The 17,877-nt window shown below is 43.9% G+C and overlaps 1 protein-coding gene across 3 annotated transcripts in view; it reads right to left on the bottom strand.

Annotated features, from left to right (window-relative positions):
* The window catches only part of LOC107266185 (protein groucho), a 56,517-nt gene extending 39,132 nt beyond the window's left edge, over window positions 1-17,385 (bottom strand). For 2 of the 3 annotated variants that reach the window (XM_015736422.2, XM_015736423.2), the window contains exons 1-2: window positions 16,601-17,385; window positions 136-233 (exon numbers count right to left, since the gene is read on the bottom strand). In XM_015736422.2, coding sequence (XP_015591908.1) covers window positions 136-233; window positions 16,601-16,663 — 161 coding nt within the window. In that variant the 5' untranslated portion in view covers window positions 16,664-17,385. Of the gene's footprint in view, window positions 1-135; window positions 234-16,600 lie in introns of those variants that run through there. The other variant, XM_025083450.1, reaches the window with a different exon arrangement.
* Between the last annotated feature and the right edge of the window lie 492 nt (window positions 17,386-17,877).

Genomic DNA, 17,877 nt, shown 5'->3' with positions numbered 1-17,877 from the left:
GGGGGGGGGGGGGGAGTTTAAGGAAGTACCGGAAGTCTCGTTATTCGGCTGTCATCCTGTCGTGTCTGGAAAGTCTGCGATACCTGCCGATATTGTATCCCATGGCGAAGAGGATCCGCCATTATGAAAACTTACTTGTGATATTGCGCCTGCAGGAAGTTGAACTCTTCCTTGATGCGATCGCAGGATTCGCCAACCGTAAACTTAAAGGGTTGTCCAGGTTGAGGCGGTCCCTGAAAACATTAAAAAAGTTTCAAGTTGGAGGAGAAAGTCTAATACAAATAGGAACAAGGAAAAACAAAAAAAAAACTAAGTAAAACAATTTAACAGGGAAAAAGAAAAACAATTTTTAATATCGAAAAAAAAAATCCAAAAACGTGCTACGGCGCAGGAGTAATTATTTGTCAATGTAGTTGGTATCGATCGCAGCGCCACCGGAAGTTTTATTCGTCTCCGTTTAATCCGACACGAGACTCTATTTTCGAAAAGCTAACATAAACGCTCTATACGTGCGTTTAGGATAAATAATTACGCATACTGCGGGTATTAGCCGCGGATCCGTTAGCCGCGAGTGATTTAAGATGTTTCTCCAGCTACCTAACCTCAGACTCATGTGGCGCCATCTAAGCCATGGCGCGCATGCGCCCCAGTAAACTTCGTCTCCCCAACGTCTTCCAATACGCGTGACTGAAAATAGTCCGAGATCGGATACCTCGATACAGACCACCTTCTGCAATATTTGAAACCAAGACAATCGCGCTACAGGTTATGTTTCCGTTGGCAATTTAAAAGACGGCGCCACAAGCCATTAGCCATAGGCCATTCGCGTTCAGGGACGCAACGCCAGAGTGGCACCGACGGAAGCCAATGGAAGCCCACTTATTTACTTACTGACTTACGTGGGGTCCCCGGCATTCCCGCAGCGCTTATAACGAAATCGAACACGTGTAAACGTGCGAGTTGCTCTTGACTTCCGGTGAGGCGGGTGCCATGGAAATCCCCGCTGGGCCTCGCGAAGAAGCGAAGGGCGCGCAGCGACACCCACTTAGAGCGGATGGATAATAGAGCAGCACTACGAAGGGCAGGGTGGATGACGAACGAGCGGGCGGGGAAGGGAGGTGGTAAATTGGCAACCCTGCTGATCGGCAGAATCGCTGATCCCATTTGTCTCGGTAAAGCCGTTCTGCAATCCAATTTATTTATTGGCTTTCAACCGGGGTGTAACGTGCACTTTGCGCTCCACGGAACGACCAGCCGGGGGCGCGGTTATATTGCAATAGTTGCTTTATTTTTTTTTTATTTTTTCCCCCTTTAATTCCCTCACGTGACTATCTCGAAATCGTTCATCCTAAAAATCGAGTGAAATGACTATTTTCACTCGCGGTCGAAAATTTTACTTTTATTTTAATCGTTATCGATGTTCCATGCACGCTCTTCAGATCATTTCCACATATATATATGCATTTTAATTATTTTCCAATAATACGTTACGAGAGAATCATGCGTTCTGCATATGATAATTAACTTGATGTCAATCACGCGCTATTTAATAATCCAATGAGGTTTAATTAAACAGTACCTGCGCACGTGGGTGCGAGAGAGAGGCAAGAGATGTATCGTTGTAACAGCATATGCATTCGCCAGCCTCACGAGGGACTGATAAAAAAAAGAAGAAATAGGATTACAAAGGTCAAGAGGGCAACCGGTAATCAAGGATCGAATGAATCGCAGCCTGAAATACACATCCTCTTTAGCCGTGAATGGTGTTTGAACAGGACTCGGAATGGCAGCACAGAGTGAGAATACCGAGAGCCAAGAGGAGTCCGTCGAATAGACCGTACAAATAGAGGCAGCTATCAAGAAGAGGTTCGGCGGTTTGGTGGAGCCGCAAAACCGCAAAGCGGCGGTTCGGGTTCCGACCACCAGATGGCCAACACCGACCGCAGCCCCCTAAGCGACTAACCCTTCGTCCACCCTCACCTATGACGTAACCCTCGTGACCGCATCCCCCCTCCTCCAACAATCGTTAACTCCGGACATCCTCCAGTCAATAAATATCCACCCAACAAGAATTACCTAACATAAATGTATAGCCGACGCGAAATCCGATGAGATCGGCGAAAGATCCTCCATTGCCATATTGGATATAGGTTAGTATCTCTCGATTGTGCACTTGGGTACGGTAACAATAGGATTGCATCTCGGCAGTGTATTTATTTATGAATATCCGAGACTATCGGACAACGCGAAACGTTGAATAGACTATAGTAAATTCTTGTACTATTTGAAGAGCCTGCGAGATGTGCGGTAGGAGACCGAAATTGAGTACAGTAAGTTTCGCTGGTTCTAATCGTAAATACATGCAGGGGACGCTCCTCTAGTCTTATTGATCATTATTATCAGACCCATGGCATACTGTGTGACTCCATGTCGAGCTCCGGGACACGAGCATCATTTGCATAAGCAATGCATTTTGATTCGTAGCCTACATTGTACGGGACAGGGTAACGGACATAAATAATGCATAGCATAATGGAGTATAGCGCGCGGGGCTAAGAGCGAAGCAGCCGTATCGCTCGATGCGAAAGCTGCCTTTAGGCTGCGAGGGCATACGGGAACGGTGATGATTTTCTCATGGTAATTATATCGTCGACTTGTAGATTTTTCTATCTCTATAGTTCGTACGTGCGTGACGCACTTATTTTTGGGCGCATGTCATATTTTATTTTTTTTTTAATTTTTTGGGGATTTTTTCATTTACGAGGAGATCAGTTCCGCAAATTAATGTATGGGGCAAGTCGACGCATTCGGAACTGCTGCTGACTCGTCCGACACCCGGTATACGTATTCGCGTACGTTACACCCATGTCCTTGCACACGCTAGTAGATTCTCAGGGATACGCGCGTGCAGCAGTTTAACCCGAGCGACCAATTAACTCGATAGGATCGCTTTATAAAACAACGATGCACCCGACGCCCTGATGCGAAATGATAGAAAAAAGTTGTTGCACGGCGGAAAGTATGGAGTGATTAAAACGCGATAAGAGAAGGTAGGGAGGGACACCACGTGGGACGACTGTGACGAAGAGCGTTTTTTAGAGTCGATAAACGATTTGGGGAATTCGAATATTTTGAAAAATTTTGATCGAATTTTATTATTGTTAATTGCTATTGTTGATTTTGAAAAATTACAGAAGGTACTGTTACGCGTTTGTGGAATTTCGTAACGAGGCTGTTTCATTGGGCGATGAGGTTTCACGGGGAATGCATTGGCCAATTTTAGGAGCTAAATTTACTTCTTTCAGTGTATCAATTTGCACAATAAAATTTCATAGACACGAAATTTGAAATCCTTGTGGGCTGTTTTAATCAAGCGATGTATATCGTCGTTGGACTTTTATTTTCAGTTTCGCAACACGTGCGAAAAGCCTGTATGAAATTTAAGCCTGACTGGCTCAGCATTTTTAATCATACAAGGGTAAAGAATTTAAGCTCCCGGTGAGCGTGGTCTAATCACCACGTAGATTCGACGAACAAGCAGAACAATTATCAAAAGTAAATTTGCGTTTGAACATGCTTCAATAAATTCTACTTAGCCAAAATTTATCTACAGTGTAGGTAGATGAAAAATAAGAAAAAATAGAAATTTAATCTGCAGAGATACATTTTTACAAAGCACGAATTCGGGAAACCTAAGAAAATTTTTTTATTTTCTCTACTTATTTTCTTTTTCAATTCTCCCAATTTCATTTACAATGTTAATATTTAAAATTCTACACGCATACAAGTTGAAGCAATTTTCATTTTTTTCAAATCGTCTTACACGGAACTGTAAGATAAAAATATAACATAAAAATTGACTCTAGCGGACGTTGTTATACAATATATCAAAGGATAATCGCAACCAGTATTTAACTGTAATATACCTGTATGTACTTCTATTAAGTTGGAACCCCTTAAAGCCCGAAGCAGCATAAAACTTAATGTACCATTTTCTGCTAGTTTTGTGCATTATCGTGCTAGAAGTGAAAAATGTTGTGCATATCCTGCAGAAATGGTAGAAGCAAAATCAAATAGGCTGGGATAAATGACAAATCGTAAAACTTTAAAGAGTGCATAAAAAGAAAGCATAGTCATTTTGTGCTTGATGGTGCTTTCGATTCCAGGACCAGGGACCATAAAGCGGAATTAATCCACGTAACCTAACAATTCGGATCGATGCGAAACTTGGAGCAAGAATCCATTACTGATAATGGAAAAGCCTTAATACGTATCGAATAAGATCTAAGGATTTCTAATATCCAATAAATAAAATAAATTTGCTCGAAAATTGCATTTTTGTATGAAGTCGTGAAATTCGAAAAAATTTTGCAAACCACATCGTCTCTCAAAATTCTTCTATAAATCTCCTTTACGATCCGCAAGAATTCTCAGTATGAAAATTCAATAAATGCTAATGAATCCGAATCGCATCGGTGAAACGCAGTGGCTCGATCGGATGTGAATATACGAATATTGAATCACGCGAATAAACGTCTGAAGAAGCAAGATCAGATGAGGCTCCAGCATCGTAAGAAAGATCGGCCCCGGTGATTGAAAAAGATGAAAGCTCAAAAATCCGTGAGTCGACTAGTAATGCCGAGGGCTGAGGGACGGAGGACGTATTTGTCGTGCGAAGAGACAGAAAGACAAACAGGCGAACAAGACGTAATTACGGACAGGAGTCAAGGTAAACACTCGACGAGGAGAGTCGTCGGACTAGACTAATCGACACGTTTTATCGTTGGTCCCAACGGCGCTATGTTGACTTTTGACAATCCCGCCCGCCGGCCGGTAAAACAGGACGCTGCATCATCGACGGATCCCTACTCGCTGCGTGTCCATAAAACGAGCCTACATTGTCATATGAAAAATAATATTGATAATAACCGAAAAAGAATTTCTATAGAAGGTTCGCGCCAGAAACGAAATTCTGATTCGTTTAATCTGTGAAATAACGTCAATGATAAACGAAAACTATATAATTTATTTTGTTAAATGGTAAAATGGTAATTACGACAGTGACTGACAGTCACTGTCCAACAGAATACTACAAATAGCTGTATATAAATTCAGCGCGGTTAACGAAAATATATATCGCGATTACACGCGGTACCTTAAAGCTCGGGTCATAACGGCTGCTGTAATTGGGGTCTTTTAATTCCTTCGTATAAAATCGAACGAACGGATTCGCATCGGCGGCCGCGATTAAAGGCAGATAAATTTGGAACGACGCTTTGCCTCCTCGTTTTATGTATTCGTGCAGTGTGAGCCAGACTCGAACTTTTCAAGTAATGGATTCCATTATTCTTTCGTCAATGAAAAGTTACGAGTGATTCTCATTATAACGAATTGTCACACGCGCACGCAACGAGCGGCAAACTTGTTGCGTGAAGTATTCAATTGTCAAATACAGGAGCACAAAAGTGTAAACACTTCAGCATACGAGTCGTTGATTGACTAACGTTCTCTTACAGAATCAATGAATTACCGCATGTTCAGCAGCACCGTCCCAACAGATGAATGAGTACAGCATCTATATGTCAAGCAGCGATATATATAGTCATTCTTACAGATTTGCAATAAAAATAGAAGAGATCTCGATAACCGAACGGAATAAACGTCATTCCTGAAAGGTGCAAATTTACACGTGACGTCGTGAAAGGCAAAATGAAAAAAAAAAGTAGAAAAATCCAGTGGCTACGCCAATGCATGGGACTTTAGGAACACAAAGGGAGCTCAAATATCGGCCAACTGTCGCGACCCCTTGCTTTCCGCACTCGTGCTAACCATTCTTCCATTCTCTTCAGGTTCACTTGGTGCTCACGGCTGTTTAGGTCCCCCGCGTGCGGGTAGAAATGGTCTCAAGAACCACAGCTATGGGGGGAGAGAGAAAGAGAGAGAGGGAGAGAGAGAGAGAGAGAGAGAGGAGGCAATACGAGCAACAGAAAAGAAGAGAGACAGGGTTACGCGTAGACGATATGGGGGGAGAGAGAAAGAGAGAGAGGGATCAGGTTCACTTGGTGCTCACGGCTGTTTAGGTCCCCCGCGTGCGGGTAGAAATGGTCTCAAGAACCACAGCTATGGGGGGAGAGAGAAAGAGAGAGAGGGAGAGAGAGAGAGAGAGAGAGAGGAGGCAATACGAGCAACAGAAAAGAAGAGAGACAGGGTTACGCGTAGACGACGACGGTGGTGCCACCAGCCAATAGGGCGGTCGTTCCCGTCAACAAAAGCAAGAGGCTACAAAAGCTATGATAATAGGAAGAGCGGAAGGGGAACGTAGTCGGGTCTACCTAATCTGTTACAGTCATAAACCCTGTTTTTGCCCCTTTATCTAACCCCTGGTTTGCTTGCTCCCTTTGCTTCCACTTGAGCGAGCCAAGGGGTGGCACTCTAGGGATGCAGAGAGGAAGCAGGCAGCCTGCCAGCCCAGTCGGTCCCCCCTATCCCGTAGGAGTCCAATTCTCGCACTTACTACCCTGTCCGTCAGCCAGTCCCACCACCCCGGGACACGTAGTGGAGGGTGAATATGTTACAATTATCGCGAGACTGAATGGCCCCGCTGCGACAAGGGGTGGCCCCCGACACTTATGACAATGCTCGAGAGTGAGACAGGAAGAGGGAAGCATTTTTTCTACCACCCTTATCATCCTCTAAATCCTCGGTTAGACATACCCTGCCATATACCACCCGGTCGGATATGGGTATATAACCACCATGGGGGAATGCTCTAGAAAATTGAATATCCAGGGGATCCTGAGACAGACAGGGGTCGCTCTTCTCAATCGTGTAAAATTCAATCGAAACAGGAGTCATTGTGCGTTCCTGTCTAAACTCACGAAATTCGGGCTTTACGAAAGGCACGTTATCACTGGCACAAGATAGTGCCCGGGAAGAATCTACCACACGTGTATACCGGTATATAGCATTTTTACGTACGTATCTACGCGGTGAAAAAAAAGGTACAGACCCCGCTCGACGAATGACCGTGTAACTGTATAGTGACAAAGTGTCTTGAACTGAGCCGTTATCATCCTTATCTAGACAGCCGACGGAACATTTTCGAAGAGCATCCCTTATCGAATAACAAGTGAGGGTTAACGTAGGTATCTTCCTTCCCGATCAATAGACACGATATCAAATCCCATCCCTTAACCGTATCTCATTCCAGTGCTCTTCTTCCTGATCTCCGAATATAAATGGCCTATAGTCAAGTTCTCGAGTCTGCGCCATTGCATTCCAAACTGTCCCACTGTCACGTTTACCTAACCTAGCCTGACTACCTAGTATCCCATATAACTCCGAAAAGGATCTTCCGCGTAAAATGGTTATGAGATATAACGGATTTTCTGAACAAAGGACGTTCCAAAAACTTTTGTTTGGGGGGGAGGAAGGATTTCTCCCTGGTATCCTTGTTTCAACGTAGCACGAGCTGACATCCGAGGACCACCCTATGAGTTTCAGTATTTGCGATTGTACTAAAAATTTTACGTGGTTCTACGCCTTTGGCCAGCAGCTACGGGCACGCGAGAGTTCACTCGTAAATGTCTCGCCTAACTCGGTTCTTCGCTTCTCGTTCGAGCACTTCTACTTCGGTTCGTTTCATTTCGTGTTGGCAGTCATGCGTGCATGTATCACCTATGGTACATACATACGCTCGAGTATGTAGATGGTTACGAATAACAAGGGTACAGTAAGAGTCACCTACACGTTAGGTACAGCGTAGCGCTTCGCTGCACGTAATCGTGATCTTGGTGCGTGAACGCGTGTACTACCTGCGCCTTCGCTGATACTCAAGAAGCCTGTTCGTTAATTAATTAATTATTTATCAGTCGTGTTCGCATCAGATTCTACCAATAGAAACTTTGTATACTGTATACAGAACGGAGATCGGAATCCTACTGTATAAAGATTGAGTGTGCAGGATTATGGTGGGTTAACTGGAAGGGTATATATATAGGGTGGCGAGATAGTACGGATAATTATTTTATAAATTATTAAAAGTGTGCACGAAGAGTTTTCGAATAAAACTTTTTAGAGGTACACCAAATTTTTAATGGGGAGTCAAGTATTTCTTTTTAATTGAAATTTAACTGTCAGATTATTTCAATAATCTGGGATGAAGTACAATTTTATTAGGAAAATCTCTCAAGCGTTTAATTTCGAATTATCGAATAAATATTTGAGTTAAAAAAAATTAGAGAATTTTCATTCTTCGATTGTCCCACTTATCATTTCCTAAGAATTACACATAAAATGCATTTACTGAATTTAATATTGTTCCACTGATCCGTACTCGTTCTATAATACGATTTTTAAAAAATCAGCACTTTAAGAAAAACGAGGGTAGTTTTAAATCTGAAGAAAAAAACAATTCAGGCATGAAATTACATTTCACGTATCAATTGCTCCCCTCGATTCCCTTCAATATTTGGCTGAAATGCTTTTTTGTTCAACGTCAAATACACGAGATGATTATCAGCCTGACCCTTACCGTCGCGCCACCCTAGAATCGGGACCCAGCGACATCAGTCCAAATATGACAGATGGAACATAATCGATTTTCAACGTTCTACCACTTTCAAGCCATCCAAATAAATGCCTTCCCTCGCTGATAATTAATCCACTGATCATAACTCGAGTGTACTTAAATTCATCATAGTAGACTGTTCAATATTTCATAGTTGCTCTGTTTGATCAGTTGACGTAATAATCTGATACGCTACCTATGTATAAAATAAACTACAAACGTAGAATGTATAGAGCGGTACTTATAGGCTCATAAACGCATGTAACCAACTTCAAGAATTATTAATGGCATATAGATGGAAACTACTGTTAATATTCCCCTGAACGTCATCCCGAGTATACTATAGGGGATAATTTTTTTTTCCATCATAACTTTGTAACGAGCTAAGCTACAGACTTGAACAAAAATTCAAATTAAAGCTGACTCAGTGTAAACGTAAAAACATTTGATTAAATATAGTTGAAAAGATATTTCCACATATTTCAACCCAAAAATAACACTCAGCAAGTGTGTAGATCGTGACTGCCGCACCAAGGATAGGATAATAACATACCTTTCTACACACTTGGATTTGCAGTGAACTTAAAAAAGATAACAACAAAATCACAATGAACCGATTTCCGTAGCCAGCAAGAAAGCACCATAACTAAAGCATTTTGATAAGAAAAAAAAAACCGCAGGGGTGTTCAATTAAAAACAGTATCAAGTCGGACAAATATAATTGATAAATTGCATCATAATTTTTTTTATTTTACATTACATGAATTACATGCATGTGTCTGTATTTTTTTTTTTTTCGTTTCAGCAGGGGTCAACATAAGCATAGGTTACTGATACTTACAGACATTGAATTCTCCCTGATAACTGACTTCTGTCCTCAATATTACATGTCCTCATAAATGAATATTAGGACATGAATCACGTAATTCCTGCAGGTCACCCAGTATACATATTACCTACATACACATAGAATCCTTGCAGCAGTCCCTTTATCAGTCTGATAGCCTGATAACCTGGTACTGCGCATCCCGTGGACATTCATGTCATCCCGTGACTTTTGACCTTCGTGCTAAACGTCATGCCACGCAAGAGCAATTAAGGTAGCCAGCCTATAGCCACGACACGTACAGCGCTCCATTCCGCTAATGAATAATTAACTGTTTCGCACTGGCAAAACACGCGTCCCTCATCGCCTTCCGATCCCATAGATGCCCATTTTACGGCCTCAGCCTTATCGTCGCCGACCTCTCATTCCTTTTGCACCGCAACTCCGACTCCACCGAACGTACGTGGTTCTATGTTTGCGCACACGCTCCTATGCTAATTTGACTTAACGGCTGCCAAGTGGCCGTATCTTTTGCGCTCTAAAATCGTCTAACCGTCGCGTGTATGCTTATGTGTACCACGTTCGACATATGCTACCTGACGAATCTGCAAAGCACACTGTGCTTCTCACGCTGTCAAAATCCGGAGGCTATTTCGATAATTGTGGTTAATTAAGGACGAGGCCGTAGGTGCGTGCTGGCGTGACCGCACGGAAGATGTAGAGGGTGTGTATCTTAAAATCACGGAAACGTTCGAGAATCCTCGAAAAGGGTCTGGATGGAAGTCTGAGAAATGGAGGGCACTGTGGGAAATCGCTGATTTTGCGAATATCCCTTTGGCGAAACTGACCAGGTCGACTACTACGGCCCGAGACTCGAACGTCCAGTCTTTCGCCCCCCAAGGCGAGTTACTGCGTAAATATTTATTAAAGCCCAAAAAAAATTGTTTTAGGATTCAATAATTGAGGTGAGACTTTTTTTTTATTTGTTCTATAAAAATATAATGAGACGGCGACGCTAGCGCCCTCGGCGTCCTACGTGAAGCGGCGGCATCGTAAATTGTCAATGGACCACGCGGTAGACGAATTCGTGCTTCTGACGAAACATGATTAAACAGAAAGAAAAAAGTAAATTTCTCTCGGAATCCTCCCTTGGGAATCGACGCCCCTATTCGAAATCTATCCGGGCTGGACAAACGTTTGCGTCAAATATTTGAACATTTTGTTTAAGGTATCCATGGAAACGGAGCTTGACGCCGAACCGATCACACATGGAGACGGGAAACGAACACGTGGCAAATATTTACCAAGTATTCGCGCAGTCTCGAAGCAGCAAAATTTCGTCGTTTCACGAAGACGTCGACATTGTCCGCAACGGTAACCTGAACGTCGCAGCGAACGATGCGTATTCACCCGCACATGTCGGACGTCTTAGTTGGTTCGCAATCAATACATTTTTTTCTATTGTTAACTTGCTTTTTGAAAATTCGTGTGTGACAGTATAGGGCAATTTTTGATCCGATAAACGAATTTTGAGTTACGTCCCCGTTAACATTTTAGATAATAAAACTTATTGATCGAAAAGTACTTGTTATCGTAAAAAAAAACATTCTTTCTTAAATTTCAACAGAAAGTACCCTTAACTGAGCACGCACGAAATACTTAAATTTCCATTAAGTTCCAGAAGGTATTGGAGCGTAGCATAAATAAGATTCGATCCGGAAAAAAAATACCAGCAAAAAATGACGCCACAAAAGAAATCCATTTCATTACCCACTATAAAAACATGACATTTCCATAACAAAAAGCAGCAGTTCAAATACGTTTTGTAAGCAATTGTATACCGATTCCAATGAGAAAGGAAAAAAAATATTTAAAGAAACAGGTTTACCTTGAAGCACGACCGCACGAACCACGCGGTGTCGCATCTTGTGTTCGCCGTCGCAAAAAAAAAAATTATTTCGCGAACGCGAAACTTTCAAACTGAAAGTATATTGGCCACCCAGATACAAGTGTTACCGTTCCATCCACGTAAACTTAATTTCATCTGTAAATCTCAACTCGAACGGTTCAGCGAATCGTCTCCAATTTTTTATAGATTTGCGGCCGCGCACGCACGCAAACATAAACACGCATTCCTTCGTTCACCATGGAGATCGTCTTAAACACTTCCCCGTGTTCCATAGGATCGGCGTATCTCCAAAAAAAAATTCGTATCATTTGTCACTTGTACTTCGTGCAATAACAAAATATGCTAAGTAATATTTAAATTTAGCCCCCCTAAAAAAAAATTAAAAAACGCAGGCGTGAACATCTCATCGGAATACGCTTCACTGAAATAGGCAAAAAAAAAGTCGTCTAAAGTATTAAAAAAAAAAAAAATTTTAAGCGTTCAACATTTTGGCGGGAAATCGGTACCATGCACGAATCCTGAAAATGATATAAATCCAAACAATAAGACTAAAACGCATGAAAAGAGTCGCTTAAGCTGCTGTGGCAGGAGAAGCTGCGAACCCTAATGCCAATTAGTGCCATTCCACCAAGAGGTGCCTTAACGAGAGTCTTCATCCTGACGTTCTTTTGTTTCCGATATTCCCTGTTACGCCATACCCCTTACGCGCAACATTTAACCTTAATAACAATATGCGTTCCCCGCTAATTCAATCGGATCAGGAATTAATAAAAAAGAAAAATGCTATATCCGCAATTAAACAATTGTTAAATATAGACAAAAACTTCCGTCTCATATTTATATGCACTTACTGCGCTACCCTCGCATCCTGTTCCCGAAGAATATTTCGAGGTGACGATAGACCCGCCATTTGGCATCGGTTCAATGAACAAGAGGGTTCAACCGGGTATAGCTGAGAGAGCATAAAGGCGAGTTCCGAAAGACCCAGACGTAAACACGATCGGCCAACACAAAAGGCCCTTTTCTCTGGTGTGTTGCCCATCAAAATCCCCGAGGTTATGAGGGAGAAAGGAAATAGGGTAGTTGGTACCCACATTTAGGAAGGGTCAGTATGTACATATATAATCTACAGGGTCATTCAGAATAAGGGGGCCAACTGGAATTGGTTCTGTCATAGAAATCAAATGGACAAGCAAACTTCAATTCGTGTATTTTTTTGTCGAATAACCCTGTACGGCGTATACGTGTAACGGGAGGGTAACCCATTGAGAGGGTTTGCAGGACCGCGACGCGGCGCCCCGTCGCGCCCTTAATTCCCCAATGGACCAATTAGCGACGACACGATCGCCTCTCGCAAATGAGGGTTCTTCGCCAGGATCAGCAGGATTGCCAGAATCTCCGGGATATACCTGGCTGCCGCCTAATCCCAAGACTCGGCAGACATTTTCTCCTGTCATTGTGCCTGCGATTATCCACTCTGCCATTATCCACTGGTTAGCTCAAGCTTCTTCCCCTTTATAACTATATATATATATATATATATATATATAGATAATCGGGTAATTACACACAAGTAAACAACGCAGCCATCGTCCGTAGTCGGAATCGCGGCGATGAAAATCGTACCGACGAAATATATACGTGGGTCATAATTTTTTAAATAATTTTTCATGGCAAATTCACGGTAACGAATACCGCGCCCAGCGGGGACGGAACTGTAAAACTGAAAATTTGTAATAATTTTTGTGATAAAATTTGTAACGGATGGTCCTTTGTTTGATATTGTATTTACGATCTGTTAAAGAGAAATTATATTTTACTCCTGGCAGGACTATGTGTATAATACAATGGATAGATGTTACTTTTAGATATTTCTTAGACATTCATGTTATGCGAGATTATATATTTTTAAACAATTTTAAATTAGTTATATCCATTAAGAACGCAGATGGAAAAAATATAATTCCATAGAGCCGAAAGAGAAAATCCATAAAGTCAGCGAAAGATAGACGTTAAGGTCCCAGAAACGTACTGCCGAAACCAAGCGAATAATATCCCAGCCTGCCTCTTATAGCGTCAGTGAAAACAGTAGAGAAGTGAATTGTCGTCACGGGACTCCATGATAAAAATTGCAAGACTTCGCAACAAGATCTCTAGAAATTCACTGCTTCGCGTTATTTGGCCTGAAAAGACAATGAAAACAATGTAAACCGCGTTAAGCTTAAATATAGTAGTAGTGATAATTCGTCCATTTAAAATGAATTCCCAAACATAAACAGCATATAAATTGAAGTTTCACTCGGTATATCTTGAAGTTACATAACTCTTACGATTTCACTGCGATAACAAAATAAATGTCCTGCGCCTCAAATTTGGACAATATTTCGCTGAATTATTCTAAACAAAACAGATACGACGCTTGAAAATGCCAGGATGTCCCCGAATTGCTGTGATTCTCACGTTAATTTATCGACAAAAAATTCACCTCGTAAAATTAAATCGGCCTAACAATACATCCACGCTTAAATTTCGCAGCTGACGTAAAACTTACGTCGTGCCGCAAACTTGAGGATTGACCTTGCGCCTGTGTAAAAAAATTGCCTATTCACCATTAAGCGACGACAAGTCGCACAGTCGCATAGCCGCGTCGTCTCGGCGCGACGACGATTCGCCATCCTAAACGGACGTAGCGACGCGACGCCGACGCCGACGCCGACGCCGCACCGCGTTGCCTCGCGCCATCGGCCGGCAAACCAAAAGCGACGCCGGCACGCCTGACCCTGCGCGACTCCCGATAAGTCTCGGGAAGGACGTGGAAAGGGACCAGGTGGAGCGCCGACGGCGTCGGGACGGAGGAGGATCCCGGGCGTTAAAGTGACAAGGACGCCCGTAGAGAATCGGGCCGGATAACGATAAAACGTAAAAGAGAGAAGAAAGAGCGATACACTGGATGGCCCGGAAAAAAACCCGCTCACGAGGAGGGTTTAACGACGGCGTCAACGCACACGAGACCGTAGACGCTAATCGCGACTACGTCGAGCGATCCCGGCTCGTCGGAGACTCTAATGAAGCCCACACTTTAATCAAGAGCTTGGGATTTGCCAGCAGCGTGCTAGGTGTGAGAACGGAAAGCAGCGCGTCGCAGGAAATAATTGGACGGGGAAGCCAAAGAGAAAAGTAATGCAAGAGGAGGAGAAACGAATATAGCAAATTTACGGTGTTAACACAAGCGCTGTAAGTGTCTCTCTCTCTCTCTCTCTCTCGCTCGCTCGCTCTGTGCTCCCATCGGCGCCCTCTCTTCCTCTCCAGCCTCACCCCTTGGCAAACTCTTCCCCACGGGTAAGGCGAATTCTATCGCCTAGAATAACACTATCTGGGAAACGTACTGGTTGTGCAACCTTTGCCGCGCGAGTAATCTAGACGTTTCAGTTGAAAATCGAGGTGGCAATGGTGGGTACAGGTGAGAGGGAGGCCAAAGGCGTCGGAATGCGATCAAGGGAAGAATGAGCGAGCGAGCTGAGTGAGTGAGATGGACGAAAGAGATAAATAGATACGGAAAGGGGTGAGAGAGAGAGAGAGAGAGGGAGGGACTGATTGGAGGTTAGGAGAGCGTTTCAGAAGTAAACCTTCCAGCGCTGCGTTCCAACCAAGCGATAACGATTACAAACAAAAAATACGAGAAAAAGATATGTATTAAACGTGCAGCTAATTGCGTGACAGCCGGGGAAGTGGGGCGCGGATACCGTTTACACGCGCAAAACACACCAGGCCGCAAGGCATTTCGTGTAGCTGGAGGCATGAGGCGGTTTTTTCAGCTGTGCACGTATTTGTCCTCGTTGTTAAACAGTTGGACCGAGAGCAACTGTATGCGCGTCGATTAAAAGTATCAATATTGACAAGATTAAAGGATCTTAGGGTGTGCGTGAGGAAACTACCTACAACGACGCAGCAACGGAGCCCCGAAGGTACGTCGGTAGACTTTTATGTAAATATATTTTTATATCAACAGTAGGCGTAACCCCCTAGGATCGCTGTACTGGCAGCCCTTCCTTTTTGGTGGGGTCCAACTACCTCTGTGTCCTGGCAGTGATTCTCAATCTGAACCCCGTATTCGTACCGAAGCGCAGCGCTGCTCGCGGAGGCAGCATGTGCTTCAAGGGACAGCGTGACGTCATTCGGTCAACCGAGGTAAGAGAGTAAACGAGACGAAAGAAACACAGGCAATCCCTATCCGCCTGAGATAGAAGTACGCGAATTATAAAGAGAAAGAGAGAATATAACGTAAAAAAGTGTTGAGATACGTGGTAAAAAACACAGAGGGCAGCAGATGCAATTCTTTCCCCGCGCAGTAGGAATTCACGCTGCACATTGCAGAGGCAAAACACAGCTGCACATTTCCGTGCCGTCTGTTTGTGCATCCACCGTGTGTCCAATATGAAGCGAAGGGAGAAAGAAAAACGTTGAACCGGAACAAAGAAAAAGAGAGAGAGGAAAAAGAAAAACGAAAAGTCAAATGCTCCTCGCGCAAAGGATTCTCGCTTGTGTGACGTAAACACGGTAGAGGCACCTATTGCGAGCAGAACACAATCGCAAATCGCAAAGAAGCATGAATAACGTGATATTACAAGCTCGTAATGTTGTCTAATAAAAGGCAACGTCGCTCGTTTTCAACGCCTTTACGAATTCATAACAAACTATAGCGAACCAGCCTCCATCTTTTCAGACTACGCAATCAATATGAAGAACGGACACTCGTACAGTTAAGCATTAAATGTCTACTGCGCGACGATAGAAATTTATTTAGTCTACCCAGCTATACCGTATGCTTATCGGCGTTATACTTTTAGTGTCGATGCATCACTATCCGACACAGATACCCTAGAAGACAGTACAGTCTAGTGTCTACTATAATGCAGTATAGCGTCGGTGCAACAAGGCACAGCGTGGTATCCATTGTCGAACGTCGGCGAAACGATCCGATGGAAATTCGGAGTATCCGTTTCGGAGCAGCACGTGCGTGCCGAGTAAACACGTGTGTTAATAGAGGGATAGGGATCGGTGCTGGGTACGGGGTGGGGGAAAGTGAGGGTAAACTAGGACGAGAGGAGAGGAGTGAAGGGGCTGGAGGGGCGGGGGTAGACTTGAGGACTGTCGGTTGGAAAGGTTGCGTGTGTGCAGTGAGGTTATGTACGTTGGCTCGTGTCAAGCTGTCCTATGTATACCTATAGGATATGCGTGGCGCGGCTATGCGCGCGCACGCGTGTGCGTATGTGCGTACATGCATGTAGAAACTTACCGGATGTCGTGCGGCCGCAGCGGCGGCGACGGCCGCTGCATTTATTCCGGCACTCGGATACATCTTCCAGGCTGCTGGTGGATACGCTTAAAAAAGAATCGCATGCATACAGACTCGCACGTACACTGTATCCCGTTTTTCGAGACGCCCGGGCCAACGGGCTACGTCACAGGGCAACACCAATCCTCACGAATGCGACGACATATCACCCCGCACACGTTTCACACACGCGGTCGCCCGCAACGGCCGTGACGACGCGGCACCGGAATTCGCGGGTTCCTTTTTTTGTCACTGTGAGAAATCCAATTCCAAATCGCCATTCGCCCTTTGGACTAGCGGGGCTTTTCAAGTTTGAACGAGCAACAAGAACACCGATGAGAACCTTTCTGTTTCACGCACAGCCACTTTTTCAATTTAGTTATGTATATATTCCTAACCTCCGTAAACTATTCACTCTCCGACGTACGTATGACGATAACCCCTCCAACTGCTCTTTGGGTCGTTTGCCGTCGTAACACTACACCAGGAGGGCGGGAATGGTTTTGTATATCCAGAACCGTGTATACCGCGATTAGCGATATCTACCAGACCGATCAATCGGCTTTGAGGTAATGTCGATCACCCGGCACTGAAACAATATCACGAGGTATCCGTACGCCGTAGATCGTGCGGGAACGCGTTACAGATTCGTGAATACATAATGGAGCAGTACTCCGTTATGGAAACGATCGAGAACGAGAAACCTTCCCAAACGATGGTCACGGAGCGACTGGCGTTCGTTACGGTGGTGGGGATGTTCATCCCCACCATCTCTCTCCCGCCGGAATCCCCACCCGAGGCTACTGTGTTTCTTCCCCACTCCTAGGCTTCACCGTACCATAGCGTTGAATACCAACTCCAGACAACTCCGGCACTCTAGCGAATCCTCGCGGCTTTACCTTCTTCTCGCTTCCTATTAACCGGCACGATACCTTCTTTAGTCTCGGTATTAAAAACTAAGAAGCTCCGCCGAAATTTCCTGGGAGCACAAAAATAACGGCGCGACGTTCTTATTAATGTCGATTACGATTCGCATTTCGTGTATGCCGATCGTCTTAAATCTCGTCGAAGAACAGGATAATTTACTTTGGTTTTGCCATAACAGACGCGCCGCTTCGCGTTCTTAATAACGATTTTTCAAATTATCCTTTATCTCTCGGACACCAAAGAGTTAGTGCCGCCTACGTAATTCTAATCCAAACTCTATCGTTTCATCTCTCGTAACCAATGAATCGTTT

This window comes from Cephus cinctus, unplaced genomic scaffold (genome assembly GCF_000341935.2).
Source record: "Cephus cinctus unplaced genomic scaffold, Ccin1 Ccin1_scaffold0303, whole genome shotgun sequence".
Lineage (NCBI taxonomy): Eukaryota > Metazoa > Arthropoda > Insecta > Hymenoptera > Cephidae > Cephus > Cephus cinctus.
The sequence above is the reverse complement of the archived record's forward strand: the minus strand, read 5'-3'. Positions and strand labels throughout refer to the sequence as shown.